The sequence below is a fragment of the Miniopterus natalensis genome, chromosome X, assembly GCF_054644295.1.
Source record: "Miniopterus natalensis isolate mMinNat1 chromosome X, mMinNat1.hap1, whole genome shotgun sequence".
NCBI classification, from domain to species: Eukaryota; Metazoa; Chordata; class Mammalia; order Chiroptera; family Miniopteridae; genus Miniopterus; species Miniopterus natalensis.
The window spans coordinates 8,204,867-8,228,637 of NC_142103.1; the positions used below are offsets into that span (position 1 = coordinate 8,204,867).

The 23,771-nt window shown below is 40.3% G+C and overlaps 1 protein-coding gene across 1 annotated transcript in view; it reads left to right on the forward strand.

The window, feature by feature from the left end:
- The window catches only part of GPC3 (glypican 3), a 355,125-nt gene that overhangs the window by 240,132 nt on the left and 91,222 nt on the right, over positions 1-23,771 (forward strand). Inside the window, exon 5 of the mRNA XM_016198007.2 lies at positions 8,325-8,450. Within this exon, the coding sequence (XP_016053493.2) occupies positions 8,325-8,450 (126 nt within the window). The remainder of the gene's footprint in view (positions 1-8,324; positions 8,451-23,771) is intronic.

Below are 23,771 nucleotides of genomic sequence, written 5' to 3' on the forward strand. Positions count from 1 at the left end.
GAAATAGAAATATTCAACTGACCGCACTTAAAAATTGTAAGCATGGGGATAGAAAGCTTTATTTAAGAAAAGATAAAAATAAAATACACTTAATTCCAATGCCAGAACAAGTTTAGGAAATAATGACAATGAGGAGGAGAAATGAGAGAGGCCCAGTAAACTTGGTAGGAGGTAAACTACTCCTATCACTCTCTGCTGCTTTCTGGCTGTGGTGTCAGAGGACATTATCACCTTTTGTCACTCTCTTTTGAAAAGTTCATTAATTCTCCAACAGTTTAGAAAGTATTTCTTCTGCCATGCAAAATAGTATTTCTGGATTTCTTTTCAAAAATCAAATTTTCTTTTGGAAACCAAGGTTTATTTTCTCCCAGTATTAGAAGGTTTTGCATGAAAGAATGGCCTGCACTGTAACACTGTACTTGAGGACTTAAAAGTATTGGCCAGTTTGCTAGATGTGCTGAGACCCTGCTCTTTGCTCTCCCAAAGGTGGGTACTGTCTCATCCCACAGGCCCTGGGAATTTTTTGAGAATTGGCATTTATTTCATTATTCTTAGTTCTTTTCCTAATCAAATCCAGCTTCGATTCTAAACAGGTTCTAATGGGAATAATATACACTAAGAATCAAAATGAACTCAGTGGACATATCTGTCAAGAAAAGGTTTTAGAGAAATAAATATAAGACTTTACCAGAGAGAAAAGTCTAGAAGGAAATATATGCAAATATTGTGATTGTCTCTGACTGGTAGGAATAAGGCTTGTTTTCCTCTACCTTTCTATACTTTTCTAAATATAGAAGATATTTAGTGAGCATATATTTCTCCATAGTAAGCATATATTTCTTTTATAATAAAAACCAACATACTTCATTTGAAGGAAAAAAATAGATTTTAACCACTGTTTATAGATCTTGCAGTGCTGAAGTTGCAGCTCATAAAAATTTCTCTTGAAACAAGATGGCAGCATGGGTAACGGCTGCACCTACTGCCTCCCACAACCAGATCAAAATTACAACTAAAATATAGAACCACCATCACTCAGAGCCTCCTGAAATCTGGCTGAACAGAAGCCCTACAACCAGGGAACTAAAAAAGCATCCAGAGTGGTAGGAGAGATGGAGACTCGGGCAGATTGGGGCTGAATCTTGGAGACACCGCCAAGGGCCCACACCAGGTGCTGCGGTTTAAACCTGGGAGGGAATCTCGACAGTGGAGGTTTCCCGGAGGAGGGAGAGGTCCCAGCCCCATATCAGGCCCCCCAGCCCTGGGGTCAAGAGCTGGGAAGAGAAATTCCCACAACTTCGGGGTGTGAAAACCAGTGGGGATTGCTGCTGAGGATTCCAGAGGGTGCAGGAGCCCCAGGCAGCTTACTCTTAAAGGGCCTGTGCACGGACTCACTCCAAGGCACTCCCTCTGAGCCCCAGCGCTGGTCAACAGCTTGAAAGGAACCTGAGGCACTTGAGGAGGAACTAACCTGCCTGGAATCAGGAAGGGAGCTGGAGGGCAGCTTTCTCCCAGAGAGAAGAGCTGGGAAAGACCATTGCTCCTTTGGCGAGTCCTCCCTCCACAGAGCCAGTAGGCAGGCGCCATATTTGAATCTCCAGCATGTGACTCATGCCTTTGGCCCCGCCCCTCCCCACCTGCACGCTCATCCAAGACATTTCCAGTGGCTTTTCTGTGCAAGTGGCCTCTCAAGCCTCACCCTTAGGACTTTCCTAAAATCTCTCAAACAAGCAGCAGTGGGCCCCATAGGGCTTGATAAGTGGCCCCAGGCCTGGCACTAGCGGCAGCCTACATTGGCTCATAGCTTGGCCTCTCCTGGACACCTCCAAGCCCAGCACAAGTAGCAGCCAACTACGGTTTGCTGTGTATCTCATGCTGGGTGGCCCTGGGCAGGGCACTGGCAGAGGCTGACTTTGCACCTCCCGGGAGCCCCAGAGACAGTGCACCTGGTGGTCAGACTTGACCATGCTGGATTACAACCCTACTACATTCACGAGCGACACACTCAGGGGTTGCACTTGGTGAACACCAAAGCTTCATTGAAGTAAATCCTGCTCCATAGGGGTGTCTCCAGCACAGCAGCTCCCTGGGTGTAGTTGCAGCTGGTCTTCACAGCTCATTGGTGCGGGGGTCAATTCCTCCTAGTGACACCAATAGCAACCAAGGCTCAACTACAACAAGAGAGTGTTCACTGCCCACACAGGGGATCACCTAGAAGGCCCAGCTCAGGTGACTGGGGAGGCTGAGCCACTAGACCCTACAGGACACCTACTACACAAAACCACTCTACAAATTCCTGGAGACATAGGAACTCTAATACATAGAAACAAACACCTGGAAGCAGCCAAAATGTGGTGGCAAAGAAACATGCCACAAAGGAAAGAACAGAAGAACTCTCTAGGAAAGGAACTCAATGAAATAGATCCAAGCAAGCTAACAGATACAGAGTTCAGAATTTTGTTTATAAGAATGCTCAACCATATTAGTAAGAGTTTTACGAAAATAACTGAAAATCGATGAGATAATAAAGTACCAATTTGAAGTCAAGCCTACACGAACTGAAATGAAGAATAATTTACAGGGAATCAACAATAGAGTAGAGGATGCTGAGAATCCAATCAGTGATTTGGAACATGAGGAAACAAAAAACACCCAACCAGAAGAGCAAAAAAAAAAAAGAATCCAGAAATATGAATATACTATGAGGAGCCTCTGGAACAACTTCAAGTGGCCCAACATTCGTATTATTGGGATGCCAGGAGAAGAAAGAGAGCAAGAAATTGAAAACCCATTTGAAAAAATAATGACAGAAAACTTCCCCTACCTGGGGAAAGAAATGGACTTACAAGTCCAGGAAGCACAGAGGGTCCCAAACAAGAGGAACCCAAAGAGGCTCACAGCAAGACACATCATAATTAAAATGCCAAGGATTAAAGACAAAGAGAGAATCTTAAAAGCAGCAAGAGAAAAGCAGTTAGTTACCTACAAGGGAGCACCTATATAACTGTCAGCTGATTTCTCAGCAGAAACTTTGCAGGCCAGAAGGGAGTGGCAAGAAATATTCAAAGGGATGAAAAACATGGAACTACAACCAAGATGGCTCTACACAGCAAAGCTATCATTTAGAACTGAAGGTCAGATAAAGAGCTTCTCAGACAAGGAAAAGCTAAAGGAGTTCATCACCACCAGACCAGCACTACAGGAAATGTTGAAGGGTCTTCTTTAACAAGAAGCTAATGAACAAAAGAATCTGATGAACTAAATAGATCCAGAGACACTGACACATGCAACAGATGATCATATTTCGGAGGAAAGAGGGAAGGAGGGTGGAGGGTGGGAAGAGATTAACCAAAGACGTTATAAGCATAACCTATGGACACAGTCAATAATGGGGTAAAGGCCTGGGGAGGGGGTGGGAGCGAGGTGGAGGGGGTCAATTGGAGGGGAAAATGGGACACCTGTAATACTTTAAACAATAAAGATAAATTTAAAAGAAAAAAAGGAAAGAAAGCATTATCAATTAAAAAATTTCCTCTTCTTACCCTTCACCCATGTCCATCCAAATCTGGTTCTTTCCCAGCTCTCCTGACTGTTTCTTTCCATTGTTTCAAGGGACGTCTCTCCCCCAGTAGATAAGCCTCTCTTTCTCTGAGACATATTTCGCCTTTTCTTTACCCTTTTTTGGGAGTTATATCTCAATAACAACCATACTGAGATATAATCTGTATACCATGCAATTCATCCATTTAAAGTGTACAATTCAACTGTTTTTAGTATATTCACGGAGTTTGCAACTATCACCACAATCAATTTTGGAACATTTTCATTACCTCAAGAGGAAATCCCATACCCTTTGGCTATCATTCCCCAACCCTCATACCCTCCCTCAGCCCTAAGCGACCACTAATCTACTTTCTGCCTCTATAGATTTGCCTATTCTGGATATTTCACATAAATGGAATGATATAATCTGTGGTTATTCGTGATTGGCTTCTTTCACTTAGCATAATGTTTTCAAGGTTCACTCTTTTTTCTTTTTAAGGCCGAATAATATGCTGTTATAAAGAATATGTATTTGTCTGTCTACTTACCAGTTGAACATCTCTCTTGCTGCACACTTTGGTTATTGTAAATATTACTTCTATGAGCATGCGTGTATATGTACTTATTTGAGTACTTGTTTTTAATTATTTGGGGTATATACCTAGTAGTGTAATTTCTGGGTCATATGGAAACTTTATGATTATCTTTAACCACCAAACTGTTTTCCACAGCAGCTGTGCCATTTTGCATTCCCACCAGCAATGTAGGAAGGTTCCAATTTCTTCACATCCTCACCACACTTATTGTCTGTCTTTTAAAAATTTTTATTGTGGTCATCCTGGTGTGGTCTCTCACTGTGGTTTTGACTTGCATTTGCCTGATGACTAATCTGCCTTTTAAAATTCAGCTTCCTCTTGGCCTCCCACATCGGATACTCCACATCTAATTCTTAGATACAATTCCCTCTAAAGGCTACCACCACCTTCCTACCAGGCAAAGACCATTCCAGCTGCTACACCGGATTAGTTCAGGGGTTTACACTGCCCAATAGCTAGCTATTCTTTGAGAAAGAATATCAAGAAAAATATTTTATGAGATCACATGGTTGTACTTTTAATTTATTTTTTATTTAAAAAATTTTTAAAAATATATCTTTATTGATGTCAGAGAGAGAGGAAGGGAGAGGTAGAGAGAGATAGGAACATCAATGATGAGAGAGTCATTGATCATCTGGCCCCTGCATGCCCCATACTGGGGATTGAGCCCGAAACTCAGGCATGTGTCCTGACCAGGAATCGGACCATGATCTCCTCGATCATAGGTGGATGCTCATCCACTGAGCCATGCCCGGCCAGGCTGGTTGTACTTTTTAAAACCCACCTTAAAAGATGAAGGATTTAGCCCGGCCGGGCGTGGCTCAGCGGTTGAGCGTCGACCTAGGATCCAGGTGATCAGGGTTCGATTCCTGGTCAGGGCACATGCCTGGGTTGCGGGCTCGATCCCCAGTCGGGGGCATGCAGGGGGCAGCCGATCAATGACTCTCATCATTGATGTTTCTGTCTCTCTATCCCTCTCCTTTCCTCTCTCTCAAATCAATAAAGATATATTTAAAAAAAAAAAAAAGATGAAGGATTTATTTATCTTGTACACATAAAGTTATCTGGAACTTTATATTTTATGCATACATTTATCTGGAATATAATGTGTTTCATCTACATAGTATATTTATATTCTACTGGCTCATAATAATGGTAGTAAATTGCCAAATGGCTAACATTGTGGGAGGATTACTCTGTGCTATGTCTGTGCTAAACACTTTACATGCATTGTCTCATTTAGTCTTCACAGCAACTTATTATTAGCTTCATTTTACAGATAAGAAAACTAAGGCTCAGAGAGGTTTAGAATTTGCCTAAGGTTTACTGCTAAGTGAGGGAGCAGCTGTCATTTGAAAGTCATGTGGGTTAGACTCCAAAACCAGTGCTCTTAGCTGTTATACCTAACTGGTTTATGGGGCTGTTCTGAGAATCCAGCCATTATTATAGCATGGTTGCCAAGTGAATTGTGTTCTAAATTCAAAATAACACATTCAGAAAAATGTTTTAAAACGTAATCTCTTGCCCCAGCTGGTGTGGCTTAGTTCGTTGAGCGTTGTCCCATGCACCAAAAGGTTGCCAGTTCAATTCCTGGTCAGGGCATATGCCCAGATTTCAGCTCTATCCCCAGTAGGGTGTGTGCACGAGGTGGCTTATCGACATTTCGCTCTCACATTGATATTTCTCTCTCTCTCTCTCCCTTCCTCACTCTCTAAAAAATCTATAAAAAATTTTTAAAAACCCCACAAAAACACAATTTCTTCCTATATCCATCTTGTATGTTCTGTGGTAGTAATGAGTACCCTACAAAGTAGGATGGCCTTTTATTTCCCCAAGTTACTTTGTTTAACTTTCAAAGAGATTCTCCTGAGTTCTAGAATTTGATGACCCATACTGTGGTTACATTACTCACATTCTTTGTGGTTTTTTTTTTTACTTTTATATTGACCCCACCAAGTAGTATTGTTCCATACTAAAGTGGGATGTATTACGTTTATTGCAGCCCATCATCCCCTTGACATTTAGATAGACTGTCTCTGAATCCTCTCCAATCTTTTGGTGACGTTTATCATTACTTAAAACTTCAAGAGTTAGGAGGCTAAGAAAAGTTCAGAGTGCTTTTTATTTAACTTCTAGGGAAGTCAAACTGGAAGGCTTTTCTATGAGTTCAATTTTTCTTGCCATGTGCTATGGTAGTGAGAGAGTTTGGAGGTAGGAGGAGGGCTAAGGGAAACTATTTCATTAAAGAGAGAGCCATTGCTTCTTATAGACTAATGGCCATATTCCATTACCTCATGGAGAGGGGGGAATTAGCCTCAGCCTTTAGTCTTTTAGTTTCCATTCTTGTGAACTGTATTATTACCTTGTAAAACAGAACATCTCTCCTATTAGCGTTAATTGAACCCATCTTTTTCCTCTGTGAGAAGCTATAATGTTGACTTTTATTTTCAGAGCCCTGTATTGAGCCTCTTCACTTTGGAAATTGATGGAGCTCAGCCACCAGGAGTTGGCTGTGAGAGGGGCTGAGCATAGCAGGAAGCAACTTTTGGGGTATCAGAAGTTATATTTGGCTCAATAACCTTTCTTGAGTTGTTCTGTCCATCACCCTGTCTTTACTGTGGCCCGAGCCTTTATGAAGATGTGCTGAATATTATAAGCTCTCTCTCTTTTAAATCACTAGTTGAAATGAATTGTTTTATGGAGATAAAATGGAAAATGGCATTAAATGCAAGAAAATAATTTCTACCAATCTCCCTCTTTTGGCTAGATTTGAGAACAACCCCCAGAAGGCATTTCTGGGCTCAGGACTCCCACCAGTATTCAAATGAGATTCAGACCTCTGGCTCCTCCAAAGGCCTATGTATCAGGCCAATTCATTCTTAGCCTGGAGACAGCATTGAATACTTACTCTGCCAGCAAATTCCCTGGCAAGTCTCAAAAAACATACTAGAGACTTAAGATAGACTTGGATATGAAGAACTCTTTAACTGCCTTTCTACCAGCAATACCACTTTAGAAAATAAGAAGTATTTTATTTTTGTTTACCACTGGACATTTATTGCATAGAGTTTTTTTAAAAACTTTTAAAAAAATACGTCTTTATTGATTTCAGAGAGAGGAAGGGAGAGTGAGAGAGATAGAAACATCAATGATGAGAGAGAGTCATTGATCAACTGCCTCCTACACACCCCCTACTGGGGATTGAGCCCGCAACCTGGGTATGTGCCCTGACCAGGCATTGAACCAAGATCTCCTAGATCATAGGTCAGTGCTCAGCCACTGAGCCATGTCAGCTGGGCTATTGCATAGATATCTTAATACTTCTTTATAAGCATATCCACATCTCTCCAGTCTGTAATGTTTTATGTTGTGTGTCCATGTATATCTGTAACAAGATAGTAGGCCGGAAATTTGGTTGGGTATTTATGTGTGTGTTTATACATATTTGCAGATATAATACGGTCTCTCTGTCTCTCTGTCTGTCTGTCTGTCTCTCTCTCTCACTTGCACAAACACACACACACACACGCACATTTCACTTATCATATATACCATAAAAGCCAAAGCAAATAAATAATGAAATATAGTAGGATCTGCTCCCTCTTCTCTCCTCCCTCCTCCCATAGGAACAGCAATATAGAGACAAAGAAACCTTCCTCCTCTAGCACTTTCTCTGACTATATTATCAGGAGAATTTCATAGAGCTTATACTGATATGAGCGCCCCGCAATTCTGATCTGCAACTATTAGCCAGAGCCTACATGGAAGGGTGCCATCTCTAGGGTAATGGCATTGTAAATTACAATCAGTGCATTCAGTTACACTCAGAAACCAAAAGATAGGTAGTGCTCCATTGTGCCTTGTTATCAGCACCTTTGAGAATGTAGGTAACAGCATTCTGGAAAAAAAATGGAAGCTGAATATGTTAGAAAATGAATGTTGGGATTAAATTGTCCTTCTGATAGGAACAGCACCTTATATGGCAGGCAACTTTTTTATAATATAATTTTATTGATTTTTGTAGAAAACAAAATTGTGGCCTTGTAGCCAAGAATGTCTTTAAAAAATCATTTATTGCTCTGATCAGCCTGGTAGAGCCTTTCTGTCATGCTGATAAGGAAATTAAACTTTACTCATACTGGGTTTACTTGCCTGTTATGCACAGATGTTTTCTTTTTCTTTCAGGGAACTAATTCAGAAGTTGAAATCTTTCATCAGCTTCTATAGCGCTTTGCCTGGATACATCTGTACCCATAGCCCTGTGGCCGAAAACGACACTCTTTGCTGGAATGGACAAGAACTCGTGGAGAGGTAATCTTTTTTGAATGATAAATAGAGTAGTGTTTGAGGAATCATCATCATATGTTCATCTCAGGGATAGTTATGTCTTTTCTTGCCCCCATTAATTTCACAAGAAAAATTCTAGGAAAAACAAACATGAGCATCTATGACATGCCAGATTCTTTCTGTAATTTATGGACCTCAGAATTTACCAACGTTGAAGCACATAGAGAATTATGTATTCAGCCTTTGGCTTCTTCCATCTCCTAATTATGTTGACCCTTATTCGTTGATTGATTGGAAGAAATCATATTCATACTAATAGCTATTATTTACTGAGAGTTAACTCCATATTAAGTTCTTGTCTGTGTTAACTGTCTTTATCCTTACACCAATCCTATGAAATAGATACCGTTATTTTTCCCATATTAGTGATGAAGGTGAAGGAAAGAAGAATGAAGAAGTAGAAAGGAGTACTATTTCAGTACTTTTGATCAAATATGATCGTGTGAGTGTTTGTTAGTATCATCCATGCTAACATTCATCATCTATGAAGAATTTCCTCATAGCTGGAAAGGAAATAATATGAATTCATTTATTCAGTAAATATTTACTAAACACCTTCTAACTGCCAGTCATCTTGAAATGAATGAAACAGGCAAAATTTCCTATCCTCCCAGAGCTTTCATTCTAGTGGACTAATTGTCTTTGCATGTGTAAGGAATCGCTTGCAATTAAGAAATTAAATCAGGGAGGCAGAATCTTAGGAAACCACATGGAGTTGATGAACATGCTATCAAAAATGTTTGTACAAGTGGTAGCGTGTTTTAGAGGAGAACACAGAAGTGACCTGAACTCGAGTTCTGAATCTTTCACGGATTAGTTGCTTAACCTAGGGCAAGTGACTTCACCTCTCTGGGCCTTGGTTTCCCCATCTAAAAAATGATACAGTTGGATTAGAGTCCCTCTGTCTCTGACAATATGTGTTTTTCCTCATTCATTCATTCATACCTTCAACATTTACATTTTGAGATACTACTATATGTTAGGCACCAAGCTAGGTGCTAGAATACGAGGGTGAACAATACAGGTAAGTTACTTGCTTTGAGGAGCTTACATTGTAGTAGGAACCAATATAAGGACATGGGATAATTAATCATGCACCTAAATGGAATTAAATAGCAATGTAATGTAATGGACAGAGGAAGGCTTTGGAGCCAGATGAACTTGGTTTTGCATCTCAGTTCTGCTAGTAAATAGCATACTATGTGTGGCTTTGTGTGAGTCACTTAACTTGGAAAGGCTCAAAGTCTTTATTTTTTTTTTAAACATATCTTTATTGATTTCAGAGGGAGGAAAGGAGGGGGAGAGAGAGAGATAGAAACATCAATGATGAGAGAGTCATTGATCGGCTGCCTCCTGCACGCCCTGACTGGGGATCGAGCCCACAACCCAGGCATGTGCCCTGACCAGGAATTGAACCCCGATCTCCTGGATCCTAGGTCGATGCTCAACCACTGAGCCACACTCAGCCGGGCATTAAAGGAAGGGTACCTCACAGGGTCATTGTAACTGTTAGGTGAGGTCATAAATCTAAAGCCCCAAGCCGACTGCTACATACTGGAAGTTCAATTCAGGTTATTTCTCTTCTTTCTCCCTTCCCTCTCTACCCTCCTCTTCCTAATACAAAGTAAAACACATGCCTAAAAATAGCTTTTTTCCCTCAACTAAGCTATTTTACAGAACTGGCACAATGAGAACAAGAAGCTAATGAGACTGAGGTTGGATGCCACCCTCTATGAGGCACTGAACTTGCCTGGAAATACATTTCCCTGTAGCAAATTCGAATCAGGCTAGAGGGATTAATGGCCCCAGGCATCCCACTCCACTTTGGAGGAAAGTGTATATTTATCATCCTAAAAGCTCATCAGGTACTAAGTAGAATCATGAAACTATACCTATTATGACATAGTTTTTAAATTGTCAGAAAAAAGCATTTGATATTTAGATTTATAAAAAGTAGATGCTTGAAAACAGTTATAAACTATATTAAAAAGAAAATGCCCAAAGGTCAAATATATGGTTCCTGCATAAACTTGATGAGAAACCATCCCAGTGACTTACCCACCAGTATGTTAATATGGTGAAAAATGAACAATTCCTGACTACTAATTTGTTTTAAGCAGCATATCTTCTAACCATGGACTCTTATTACAAAGGAAATTTTTAGTTTGCAATATATTTATTTATTAATGTACTCAATCACTCATTTATTTACTCATTTAACCAATACTTGAGCTACTAATATATGTCAAGCACTGATACTGGTTTCTTCATTGTTGTGAATGTTGAGAGCAAATGTTGTAACCTGACTGGATCTATCTTCTAATATATCAGAAGATCCAGTTTTAGTTAATTGCAAAGAATTTCTGACCACGTTTACATTTTGTGAATTAGTAGGATTTTTAAAAGTGAATTTTGCTCATATAAACTACTTCATGTTCACTATACTTTTGTGAAGGGTGTTTCCCTGGAGCCAAGAAAGCCCTCTTCTGTCAAATGTTGGAATCTAAAGCCTGCTAGGTTCCTGTGAGTCCAAAGTTAGCCAAATGTACTTTTGCACCCTTAAAAGAACCCTCTTGACTGAAATATTTTTTGTTTAATATGCTAGCTTCAAATATCTTAGGGTATTGAACAAAATAAAATAAAATAAGTATTATGGTATGGGAAAAAAACTATTATTCCAAACTCCTATTTATACTTCTGAAAAATCTTTTTTTTATAAAACAACAACTTTTATTGTTGATATATACTCTCCAGAAAAGAAAAGAAGGAAGGAAGATCAAGAAAAGAGGGAGGGAGGGAGGGAAGGAAGGGAGGGAGGGAGGGAGGGAGGGAGGGAGGGAGGGAGGAAGGAAGGAAGCAAGGCAATCAAACATATCTGTAGACAGAATAAGGGTAATGTAATCCAGGAAGTAAGTCTTCTGTGGTTAGTACCCTCAGGTTATAATTAACCCATACTTAAATTACTGACCTAATGCAACAATGGGACTAGGGAACTAGATTTTTAAAATTTACTTAGCAATGTACATTTAATAATATGAAGTTCTGTAGCCTGAGGACATGTGTGCCCTCTATTTGTACCATTTATAAAGATTAGCTTTGTGCTGCATGTCTCATCTATGGTTAAAACCTTTCCAGAATTTTCAATTGAATTTCTCATTTAATTTAGTCTTTAGTAACAGTTGCAACTTCATATTGTCAAGTGGGTTATAACTTTGTTATCTTTATAGGTTGGGCTTGTATTCATTGAGAAATATTCTACTTTTAGTCAAGAAAATTTATGAAGTTCAAGGATCCTAAAAGGGAATGAGATTTGTCAGTGTAGATGCCTGATTAAAAGAAAAATATTGACACTGAAGAAAATACAAATATCCATGTCAGCTACATTATCAGAGCTATTTATATCCTCCTCGTCTGGATTTACAGATCACTCAACTTTTAAAAATTAAACAAGTAATTGTCTCTTAATAAGGTCATATTTCACATCCTTTCAATTTTTTTCTCTTATGAATCCAATCAATTGAAATATAAGTGAAGAGAGGGTTTTCACAGATATAGTCTCAGGGAGCACCATATAAGCCTATCATTTGTCCTTTTCGCCTCCCCACGGCCACCCCATCTTGGCTTGAGATAAACATTGGTTTCTAGTATTTAGCCAAAATCTTCAAATTAGCAAACTTGCCTTATATGAGATACTCTCTTCCACGTAAGCCGTCATATATCTTGTGGGCAAAAGTTTCCTATAATTGCCAAAGGCAGAAAATTCTCCATCTTTTGCCTTTGTCAAACTACAGAGAATTTCAGTTAGGGGATCCCTGAGACCAAGAGAAAAATAAAGAACCCACGGAAGTAAGCTAGCTGCCTTGGCACTGAAAATACCTTTTTAGAGCTGTTAGGCCAAGTATATGGATAATTGACTGAAATTTTCATTCTTTTTCTGGATGGTTTGATACTGTATGTAAACCTAATTTTATTGTTTAATCAAATTTATTGTTAAATTCGTATAACTATTTAAACCTGTACATGTTCCAAAACCCCTAGTTGGAGAGAAAAAAATGCTGTCTTTACATTTAACATCTGACAGTTCAGGTTCATTCAACAAAACTTGAGCACTTGCTATATACTAGGTCCTGTGTGACATATGGTGATAAGTAGAATCCAGTGCCTATGCCTGCTGACGCGTTTACAACTTACTGAGAAGGATGAGAGGAAAAATAAACCAGCATCCTTTCTTAGCAGTCCAGGGAGATCCCCTCAGAAGCCTTTTAGATGATGCAGAAAAGTAGAGTGAGGAGACTTTTTTCCTCATCTGCTGAGTTGGAGGAACAGACTGTGACGTATCAGCAAGTGGCAGTGATCAAGAAAACCCTTAACATCCAACTCCTGACATGTACAAATTATTTTTTTTAAGAGGGAGTTGAACAAACTGGCTTATTTCCCCCCATAATCTCGGAAAGGTAAGGGAAAATAGTTGATTCTGTTTTTATAATGCAATTATTTTAAGAACGCTTTATTTTGAATACTTGGGAGTTGGGGAAGGACCAATTTCTAGCACTAACAAGCCTTTCACTGGTTTATATAGCAAAATGGAAAGACCCTCAGAATCCACAATCTGGTGGTAAAGGAATTAAGTGAAGAAAAAAACCTGTGTGCTGGAGTGTATACATATTCAGATATGCATATACACATACGAAGCTCATCCCAAGATCTCTTGCTAAAATAGGTTTAGTTATTTGTTGTTTGGGTTTTGTTTGTTTATTTGTTTTTTTAGATTTATGTGTTGACTTTTCTCCAGAAGGCTCAAGGCAGTGTATATACAACTTTAAATATAGGAGAGCCAATGAAAACACCAATAGGGAAGCAAATATATATGATATAAAAACAGGGCCGAGAGGAAGGGGCCATAGGAAGGAAAGTAAACAATGGAGAATAGAAAACATATTCAACGGTGTTGGGTTAGGTATTAAAGTCGTTTGATTCCAAGCTTGTTTAGGGACAAGGCAGACTAAAATCATGCTGAAGCCAAGGCTCAGTATTTCTTTTGAGGTGCTTCTGCCATGGTGGTTTTAGGGTTAGAAACTGAAGTAGACAAAAAGCGCAATGATGCAAATTTCAGAGTTGCAGGGCAATCATCAAAAGCATCAGACAAATTAGTGGGTTTCAGCCCCCAACTTTGGGGAGATTTCTGCTTCAGGATATATTAGCTTTTTCTTATCTGAGACTCAGTTTCCCCTTATGTACAGTGGAGTTATTAATTTCTACCTTAAAGGATTGTTGAGAGGATTCAGAGAGATTGTGAAATGCAGGGAAGAGTGCCTAGAACATAGCAGGCCCTCTAGAAATGGTAGCTATGGCTCTGTTATTCAATAAAACAAGAAAAATAGCCATTGCAATTCTTTACTGGAGGATAGATGGAGTTAGGCCTAATTTTAGCTCCCTTCTATGATCCATTCCTTAATTTTTCAGGAACAGCTTCACCCACTTCCTGTCATTTTTACCTTATTTCTTTTTGTTTCTGCCAAAAAACATCAAAATTCCCACCCCTGGTCCTGGTTGGTGCAAAAGGTGGGCATTTGGATCTACTGGGGATCAAGTAAGAGTTATTTGCATCTAAGGGTATATACTGTCTGGCCTTCCTCCCTTCAATATCTTGTTTTATAGCAAATAGTTGAACAGTTCCTCCTAGGACTTCTTCAGTTTGGGCACAGAAAACCACAAGTCCTGGGAAACCCTTCTGTCCCAGGCAAAGAGAGACAGTTGGTCATCTACTGGCACTTACGCCTCTAGGAGCTCCTAAATATGTGGAAAATGTAAATTTGTAGGGGGTTTACATTGGAGGGATGAAGGATTGCTGGAGGAACTTCAGCTTACCTATTCTGTTGGTTTTTCTGCCTTCACTGTTTAACTTCTCTTACCTTTTTCTCCCTGAAGAATTCTGATCACTTCTCTTCCCTTTGCCCCCCAAATCCTGTGTAATGGTGCAGTGAAACTTCAAAGAGTAGGACTAAATCAGTAGAGATAGTTAATGATGATAATAGCTAACATTTCTATGGTGTTTCCCATGTCCAGGCACAGTGCTAGGCACTTTGTGTACATTAACTAAGTTAGTCCTCACAACAGCCTTTTGAGCTGGACATTGTTATCACCCCCATTTTGCTGATGGAGTTACTTACTAAAAGCCACAGCACTAGTAAGAGAGATGGGATCCAAACTCAGACAATCTATGCCCTCTTATACACTACACTGCCCTTGCCTGTCAAACACCTGTATTCTCTCCTTCATGGATTCAAAGCTTTCCTTCCTTCTTCCTGGTTGTTTTTTTTTGTTTGTTTGTTTTCAGGGCTTTACTTTTACTTATTTATTTATTTTTAAATTTATCTTTATTGAAAATATTATCCCCCCCCCTTTTTTCCCCCATTGATCCCCTCCACCCCATATCTGTCCCCACTCCCTCCAGGCCTTCACCACACTATTGTCTGTGTCCATGAGTTACACATATATGCATATAAGTTCTTTGATTAATCTCTCCCCACCCACTCCCTGACCCCTGCCTTCCCACTGAGACTCATCAGTCTGTTCCATGCTTCTATGTCTCTGGATCTATTTTGTTTATTAGATTCCACATATGAATGAGATCATGTAAAACGGAATCAGGAAGAATTGGAAAAATTGAATAGGCTAATAACAACTGATGAAATTGAAACAGTAATAAAAAAAACTCCCAACAAACAAAGGCCCTGTCCGGATAGCTTCACAGGGGAGCTTTCTAATTCTTTAAGTTGTAGGGTTAGATAATTTACTAAACATTTTTCTTGCTTTTTGAGGTAGGCCTGTAGTGTTATAAACTTCCCTCTTAGGACTGCTTTTGCTGTGCCCCATAGATTTTGGGTTGTTGTGTGTTCATTTTCATTTGTTTCCAGGAAGTTTTTTATTTCTTTCCTGATCTTATTGGTAACCCATTCATTGTTTAATAACATGCTATTTATTCTCCATGTGTCTGAATGTTTGTGAGTGTTTTTACTGTAGTTGATTTCTAATTTCATGCCACTGTGATCTGAGATGCTTGATGTGATTTCAATCTTCTTGAACTTGTAGAGACTGGTTTTGTGTCCTAACATGTGGTCTATCTTTGAGAATGTCCCATGTGCACTTAAAAATTATAAAAATAAATAATTTTTTAAAAATAGAAGAAGAGTCCTCTTTAGCTCTAGATTGGGAGTCCAGCCTGGGTCCTAGCTCTACCATGTATTGGTTGTGTGATATTGGGCAAGTTCTTGTCCTTCAGCCTTTTATTTTAAAATGGGTTAGACAAAATGGCCTCTAAAGCTCTTTCCAGATCTAACAGCCTATGAGATTCCATGACAAGGATATTCGAAGGGGAGGGAGTCTAAAAGGAGGAGGAATTCCGTAAATCCCTCCTTGAAGACTTTGAACATCTAGTTCTTTCCAGGATGGTTTCCCAAGCAGATCAAAGTGAAAGTAATTCAAAAGGAGCCCCAGGGTATAATCATTCTCATTAAGACAGCAGTAAGTTCATTCTTCATTTGACTCCTCCAGGTATCTTTGGGGCTACAGGGGAGCAGGTAAATTGGCTGTTTGAGATGTTGTCAGAGTTGTTTTCAATTTCTGATATTAGAGAGTTTGGGGTGAAATTCGCATAATTAAACCTTAAAGAAAATGTCTCTCCCCATAGCACCACATAATCCCAGTGGGCTTCTGAGCAAAAGAAATGGAATGCAGTGTCTATTGCTCCAAATAATATTTGACACAACACCCAGAATGAAAATTAGAAGCCCTCTAACCACAGAGATATATCACTAAGGGAAGGGATACATCTAGCGAAGTGCGAAGAGCTGAAGGCAGGTAAGAGAACAGAAATACAAAGTGGCTGAAAACAACAGAGCGAGGGAGACAATTTCCACTGTTTCTGAAGACCCTCCAGGCCAAGGATAATTTTTGATCTAGTTGTTCTTGTGTGCATTGCTGTGAGCTTTTATTAAGTATTTATGTAGCAGTTTATATTTTACTAAGTGCTTTACAATCACTTTTATTTGGCTTAGTAAAGTTTTCCTGGAATCTCATCTACTTTATGATCAGGAGAGTCACTTCTTGTTTGCTTAGCACCTCCATAGGCAGTCTTGCACAATAGGCCACTTGTTCTGGCAGGAGAGCAGGTGCAAAGGGTTGAAGAACCGAGGGCACCTGCAGCTACTGGGGCAGTTTGGAGTAGGGGTAGTTTACACTTCAGTTCACCTTTTCTTCCCTCTATTATTCTTTAGTTTTATTTTATTGCTGGCAACTAGAAAGCAACAGTGCCATGCTTGGACCTGCCAAGAGTAAAGCTATTCTGATAGTCAGATACTGGCAGTGGTGAGCACTTTCCCCTGTGTGTCTGTGCCAACTACCCTGCCCATGCCCACGATCACCACTCTCTTCCGCCGGGCCAACTTGCTGAATGTCTTTCCTTCTGCAACCTCAGGGCTCTGACTAAAGCCTGGATTCTGGGACTCTAGGAGTGATTTTAAGAGAAGATAGCCGAAGTAGCAGTTCTACTTTCTGCAGACAAGACTTTTCAGTGTTGTTGGGCAAGTCTAACACCTTATTCTTGCTAGTCCCTTCTTCCTCACATCAGCCACAACAGCATTCTATGCCAGTGCTCTGGGGGTCATGATGTAGGATGGTGTGTCTGTAGATGGGTCTTGAGGTGGTAGAGCTGCATACTCTGAATCACAGGTTTGCAGGGGAATCCAACACAGTTATTAGGTGAAGATTTCACTTTCTGAGGACCAGATTTGCCAAAGCCAAAACCAGGATCCAGACTATGAGGTCCAAACTAGAGATAGTGTGCCAGAACATTGGAAAGTTCCAAACCTCCAACTATCAGGGTCTATGACTGAGCACAGGGCTGTGTAGATAATTGATGGGTAAGTACTGAATAGAGAGCATTTGCATTATTCCTGAAAGAAGACAGCAAATTATCTCTCTAACCCAAAAAACTGAGAAACTTCACCATCAGATCTGAAACCCTCTCAAAGTTATTGTCTTGACCATAGTAAATATAACAAGTATGTCAGAGAATTTGTTTTCATAACAGTGAAATGGTATTCGATCAGACCCAGAAGTGGACTGAAGTTTATACTATTAGAAAATGGTTTGTGATGCAAATCGATATTACTAACAGGTGTGTATCTTGGGTAGGATCAGTGTGGGAACCCAGTGACTGGTCTATGGGGATGGCACAGGAGCTGGAAGGAGTGGTGCTTGGGCTGTAGCAACTCGCCTGTCTGGCTGACATAAATGGGAAGTGACCAAACCCCTGAATAATGATATTCACTGGGTGTAGGGAAGGAACTCTACAATTTTCTAGGTAAGCATTGGTTTCCAAAGTGATGCAGTCTAGTGAGTGGGACACAATGGTAGGTGTTCCTAGCAGGGCCCAGACATAAGTCTAGTGAAAGGTAAGTCCTCAGTCAGTGGCTACAGATTAGGGGAAAAGGCCCCAAGGGAAACATGCTGACCAGAGCTAGGCAGAGTAGGTCAGAGCCTCTACAACCTAAGCTGAGCTTTGGGTAAGGCCTCCAGTTTCAGTTGAGTTCAGCAGACATTTATTGACTGCCTACTATATGCCAGGCACTGGTTAAAGCAGAGGACCTCCCAACAGACAGATAAAAACAAGAAAACCAGGACAGAGCTCAGGTCATACAGCCCAGGGAAATAGCCGGCAGGTGGAAGTCATGCCTAAACTTCTGGGGTTCACTCCAAAAACATGAAATACTGGCTTCAAGGACCAAGACTAATTCCAGAGGCTGGGGCCTGACAAGCCATTCAGCTTAGCTATCACCTTCTCGCCTTTGTCACCATTGGCTCAGGACTTGGGTTTTAAGGCCTGCAAGTGACTGTGGCTAAGACAAGAGGAACATCAGAAAACAGTGGCTGGAATTTTGAGCTTCCTTTTAAAGTGTTTCAGCAGTTGTTAAACAGTTGTCTTTCTCTCATAAGCTTTGTCGGTTCATAAATAAGGCTCAGTAGGACACCCAAAGTAACACTTTAGGAGGCTTTTCTTTGGGTTATCGCATATATTTGAAATGCAATGCAAGGAAAAATTCTACAAGTCCTACTTTTTCCTAACTCAGACTTACCTCTCTCTCAAACTGGTCTTGAGTCAGTGAGGTGTGATTGTAGGTTGACTTTGAGAGTCCTATTTTTCATTTTGAAGATCACTGCATTAAAGAATGGATGTTTGTTGTGGACCCTGTGGGTACCCGAGACAAACCAAGCAGCATTCTGCTGAGAGAGATTTGAAAAAGCATGTGGGTGTTTTCAAGAGCCATCTAATTCATTATTTGTGACAATTATACAAAGTGGAAGCAGAATATTTTCTATCATAGAGAGGAGTATGGAATGTGGTGGGGAGGAGAGAGTGGAATAGGCTTTTGATACCCTAAGTTGGTCACTTGGGAAACTTGTTTGCCCTGGGCTACATTTAATGATTTGTTCTTCAATTAATTTTGAATCATTTGAAGTCCTATCTAGTAAGTTCCCCTCTCAGGTTCCCTAGTTCCCCTCTCAGTTACCTAGAAGCTTTGTCAGGACCTCTCTGCCGAAGAGTTCCTTATAGCTAAGCCAGTGTGACCTACTGACAAGTCATTGCTCAATTATAATACACAAGAAAGCTCTGGTACTTTAGGCCTTGCTCATTTCCCAAAATTCTAAGTCATTCCTGCCCTTGTTTCAACTCCTACTTTATCTAGGACTTACTTAGACACTGAGACTTTCATTTTTCAAGCTCTCTCATTGTGGGGATGCACAGATTTGAAACTTCTAACTTTTCATTGCAAGATTTATTCATTTTCTCTCAGGAAATCCTTTTCAAATCACATTTATTGAACACCTGCTGCATGTCACATAATGATGATAACAGGTGGGCTGGACACTGTTCTAAGCACATCACCTTAGGTATCTCAAGTTACTAGCATTCATTGTATCAGCTAATCCTCAAACCAATACAGGTGGCATTATCCCATTTTATAGATGAGGAAACTCAAGTTTAGAAGGGTTTAATTGTCAGAAGTCACAGAGTAAGAGGTAGAACCAGCTTTTGAACCATCGACTTGACTCCAAGGCCAGTGCTCTTTCCACCATCTGACTCAACCTTTCTGAAATGTCCTATGTACTCACTGTCTCAGTGAACTGTGAATACAAAACTGAATTTCACCTCTTAAAAATTTTATTGTTGACCATTATTTTGAATATCAGCTACTTTTGTACAATGCTCTCATGTGTTGTTGAGGTATGTGACCTGTTCTCTGGCCCCTTTTTTTGGCACCTCAATTTGATGGGAGTTATAGTTCCATTCATGTTCCACCAGCATTGATGCCAGTAATAACTTGAATGGCTACTGCTTGGTCTCTCTGGGGCCCAATTTGCCCATCTGTAAGAGGAGGGCATTGGACTGATTTCAAGGGTCCTTTCCAACTCAGAATATTTTCATGAGTTAAAAACCTAACTTAAAAAAAAACTTAAACACAGGTAAAGATCATTTTCTTTTGGTTTAACTCCAGGGGGACAAGAAAACATCTGGTTTTCTGGGCTAAAAGGAGTTGGTAAATGAGTTTGGGCTGATTGAATAATAAATCCCTATCACACATTGTTACATCCTCCCTTCCCAGTTATCGAACTTTTGAATTGAGTATTTTTTCTGTTACTGGAAGATTTAAACAGAGTCAGAGTCCTCTTCTCCTCATTGGTCTGTTCCCCTCAAGGATACCCCTCAGAGAACCCTTTGCCAGCCCCACCTACCCTGGCCTAGTACCCTGACTGCCCCTGGTCAGGGCTCAAAGCCCAGGAGGCAGTTCTCCTCAGGGTTCCCACACATACTGAAGTTCTCACAAGAATCCCTTTGCTTCCTTATGTACTGTTTTGTCTCCTTACCTCCAGGCTCCTCTACAGAGTTTGCTTCTTCAGAAAAACATTCAGCTGATCCCATCTCAGGCATTTTTCTCTCTCCCTTCCCTTCTCTGCAGGGTGCTACTCCCCACAGCCACCCACTCTTCTCTCTATGGTGGTGATATCAACTTCTCAAGCTTTCCTCACCATCTGGAAAATATTATTTGCTTCTCTGTGTTTAAATGACTTCTTGATTATATTCCAAGACCAATCTTTTAGTCCCTTTTCACAGTGAGGTTTGAAAATACATTAAAAACCAATCGATTCTAATACAGTTATTAACTTATATAGCTAATATCCACTAAACAAGATTTAAATGGGTTTACATCTCCCTGGTTTCTTCTCTGTCTTTCGCTTCCTTCTGTTGAAATCTATTTGTAATTTCTGAACATCTGTTGTTTGAGAACAGAGGTGTTTCTTGGAGTATGGTGGATATATTTGTTTCTAGCAGTCTCCTGGCTGAAATTTGCTTGGTAGTGGTATTGCTGTACCAACAATTATGAAAACATTTTTCTTTAAATATGTGCATGGTCCTGGCCAGTGTGGCTCAGTTGGTTGGACCACTATCCTGTGCACAAAAAGATTGCAGGTTTGATTTCCAGTCAGGGCACATACCCAGGTTATGGGTGTGATCCCCAGTCGGGGCATGTGCAGTAGTGATGTTTCTCTCACATCGAGGTTTCCCTCTATCTCTCTCCCTCTCTCCCTCCCCCCCTCCCTCTCTCTCTTCCCTTCCTCTCTCCAAAAAATCAATAAAAATATGTGCATAAGTAAATAAGCATTGTTGCCATCTTTTTAAAGGGCATTTGTAAAACTCAGCTATTTTAACCTTTGCTTTATTTTTCTGATCATTTATGTAAATTAAGGCTGAGTTTTGGATAGAAAAAAGAACAACTTCACAGGCCTCTTAATAAGAGGTCTTTTCTATCCTGTGTTCTAGTTTGGTTTTTAAGCTTTTTATGCTCTTTAAATTATCCCATTTTCCACAGTGATTAGTGCTTTTCCAAGGAAACAGTCCGATAAATCACTCAGTTTGGGCTGGGAACTACATGCAATACCGAAGTCTTCCCATTAGATGGCGCTCTGAGAATGTGAGATCTGTAAGTTATTTGTAGCCATCTATAACCTGCAGCAAATTAAACTTTTGTGAAATCAAATTTTTTTGGAGCAGTTTTTCTAAGTCTTGCTCTCAAACTCTTGCCACCATTCTAATGCCTAAGGGAAGAAGGAAAGTGAATTGTCTAGCAGCTTTCCTGTCCTAAATCATTTCCAGTAGTGTCAAAATCAGCAATGTGCATTTAAGAAACCTTTTGAAGAAAGGAATCTCTCCTAATGTGGAAGTTGTGACACTAACAACTGTGCTGTTAGGAAAGTCCCTTTCTGGGTCTCTGCTTTTTCATCTACACAACGAGTGGATTGGATAAGTTGATCTCTTAAGGGTGCTTCCATTTGGAATGGTCTACATTTGAATTTGATTTCCTTTCACTACACCCTTGCTGCCTCAGCCAGCACAGAAATGGGGGAAAATCTCACCCATTTTACGCTCGTTTGACTCTATTCCTTTTCTACAAGTGCTGTCTTTGCTTCAACTGTCCCTAGACAAGCATGCCCAGATGTCCTGTTTTAATTAGGTTGCTTTTCTCTTTATGGCTTTTGCACAGATTTTCCCCCCTCTCCTTGTCCTCCCCCATTCCCAACCAATCTGCCTGAACAGAAGCATGCCCCTCCCCATTTCACTTCACAAATAGGGTTTTCTTGGTATTCTAGCAGTCATTTTTGTGCTGAACTGGATGGGGGAAGGAGAATACAACACATGTAATGCTTAAAGGTGACACTTCTCACATCACACACATGTCCAGTTAAGGAAACTTTAGACTTGGGAGGTAGCAACTTCCTTCTATTTATTTTTCCTCCTCTGCTGGCCAGTATTCATTGCCAGAACCATTTCAAAGCATTACGAAAGAAGCAGTATTCTGAAGAGAGGACAATTAATCTAATTAGAGATGAGTGTTACTAAGCAGACAACCCATTATTAAAATTCCCCATGGCCAACAGTGTCCCCATTCCTGACACTCTGAGCAATCTGTGGATGAGGAGAATTAAGGCTGTGATGGCTTATCCAACATGCAAAGCCTTTCTCCAGCCATGTGCACCAGTGGCACAGAGGGAGTGAGTGGAAAAGAAATACTGAATTAATTAATTAATGCAAAGCTACAGAGACACGACGAACTGAGACCCTCTGAGCTTGCAACTCAAACCATGCATGTTACGTAAAATTCCCTAGGGACACATCACATATGTCACATTACTATAGCCAAAATGACAAAAACGTCAAGTGCAACTTTCTCTTGCATTCATTTTCCTGTTATCCTTAGAGATTTCAGATCACCTTTGGTGTTTGTCTCGTGGCATGGTGGTGGTGGTGGGAATTTATTTCTCTAACTTCAACACCTTATCTCCCAAGAATGTAAATATTTCGCTGAGTAGCATAGCGATACTGTGGACCTCTGTTTGGGAGAAGTAACTCCATACACAGGGCTCTCCCCAAGGGCTTTTAAAGGGCAAACCCAGGAATCTGCTGAGTAGGTAAAGAGAGATATTGCTGCAGGCACTGTTGTGAGCCTTGCAGGGCAATACAAGTAGCTTGCAAATTGTCGTATACAATGGAGCAGTGTGGTGAGGAAATGTCCAATATTTAGTCAGCATGGATGATTTCTAAGGAAGCAACAGTAGAATAGTGGTTAAGAACAGAGGCAGCTGGAAGTAGATAAACAAATTCAAACTCCAGCTTTGCTATTAACTAGCTGTGTGATCTTGGGAAAGTGACTTCACTTCTCTGTTCCTCAGTTTCCTCATCTGCAAAAATAGGCTGATAATAATAGTGTCTATCTCATAGGGTCGTTAGGAGGATTAAATGAGGCTATGCATGTTTTCTTTTTCCTCAGGACTTAGAACAGTAAGTAGCACAGAAAAAGCACTCAATGCTGACAGCTGTTACTATTATAGGTACTCCAAGGTGCTGTGGGTGGTACTTACAGAAGTTACAAAAGGGAACTTACAGAACCTCAGCCTTCATAGAGATCACAAACTATATGGATGGCACATGGAATGTACATAAAAGGAGCATGAACAACTCAGAACTGTCTCCACAATACATTTAGATGCAACAGCAGCAGGTCAGAACGCATCAGAGTGGTTCAGGGAGGCCCTCAATTCCCGTTAGGAGAGAACTTTAGGCATCTACAGGGAAGGTGAGCAAGAACTTGAATAAGTTCTTTGCCTCTGTTTTGAGAGAGGATACTACTCCTAAGAATGTATATTCATATTCGTATCCTCACTGAT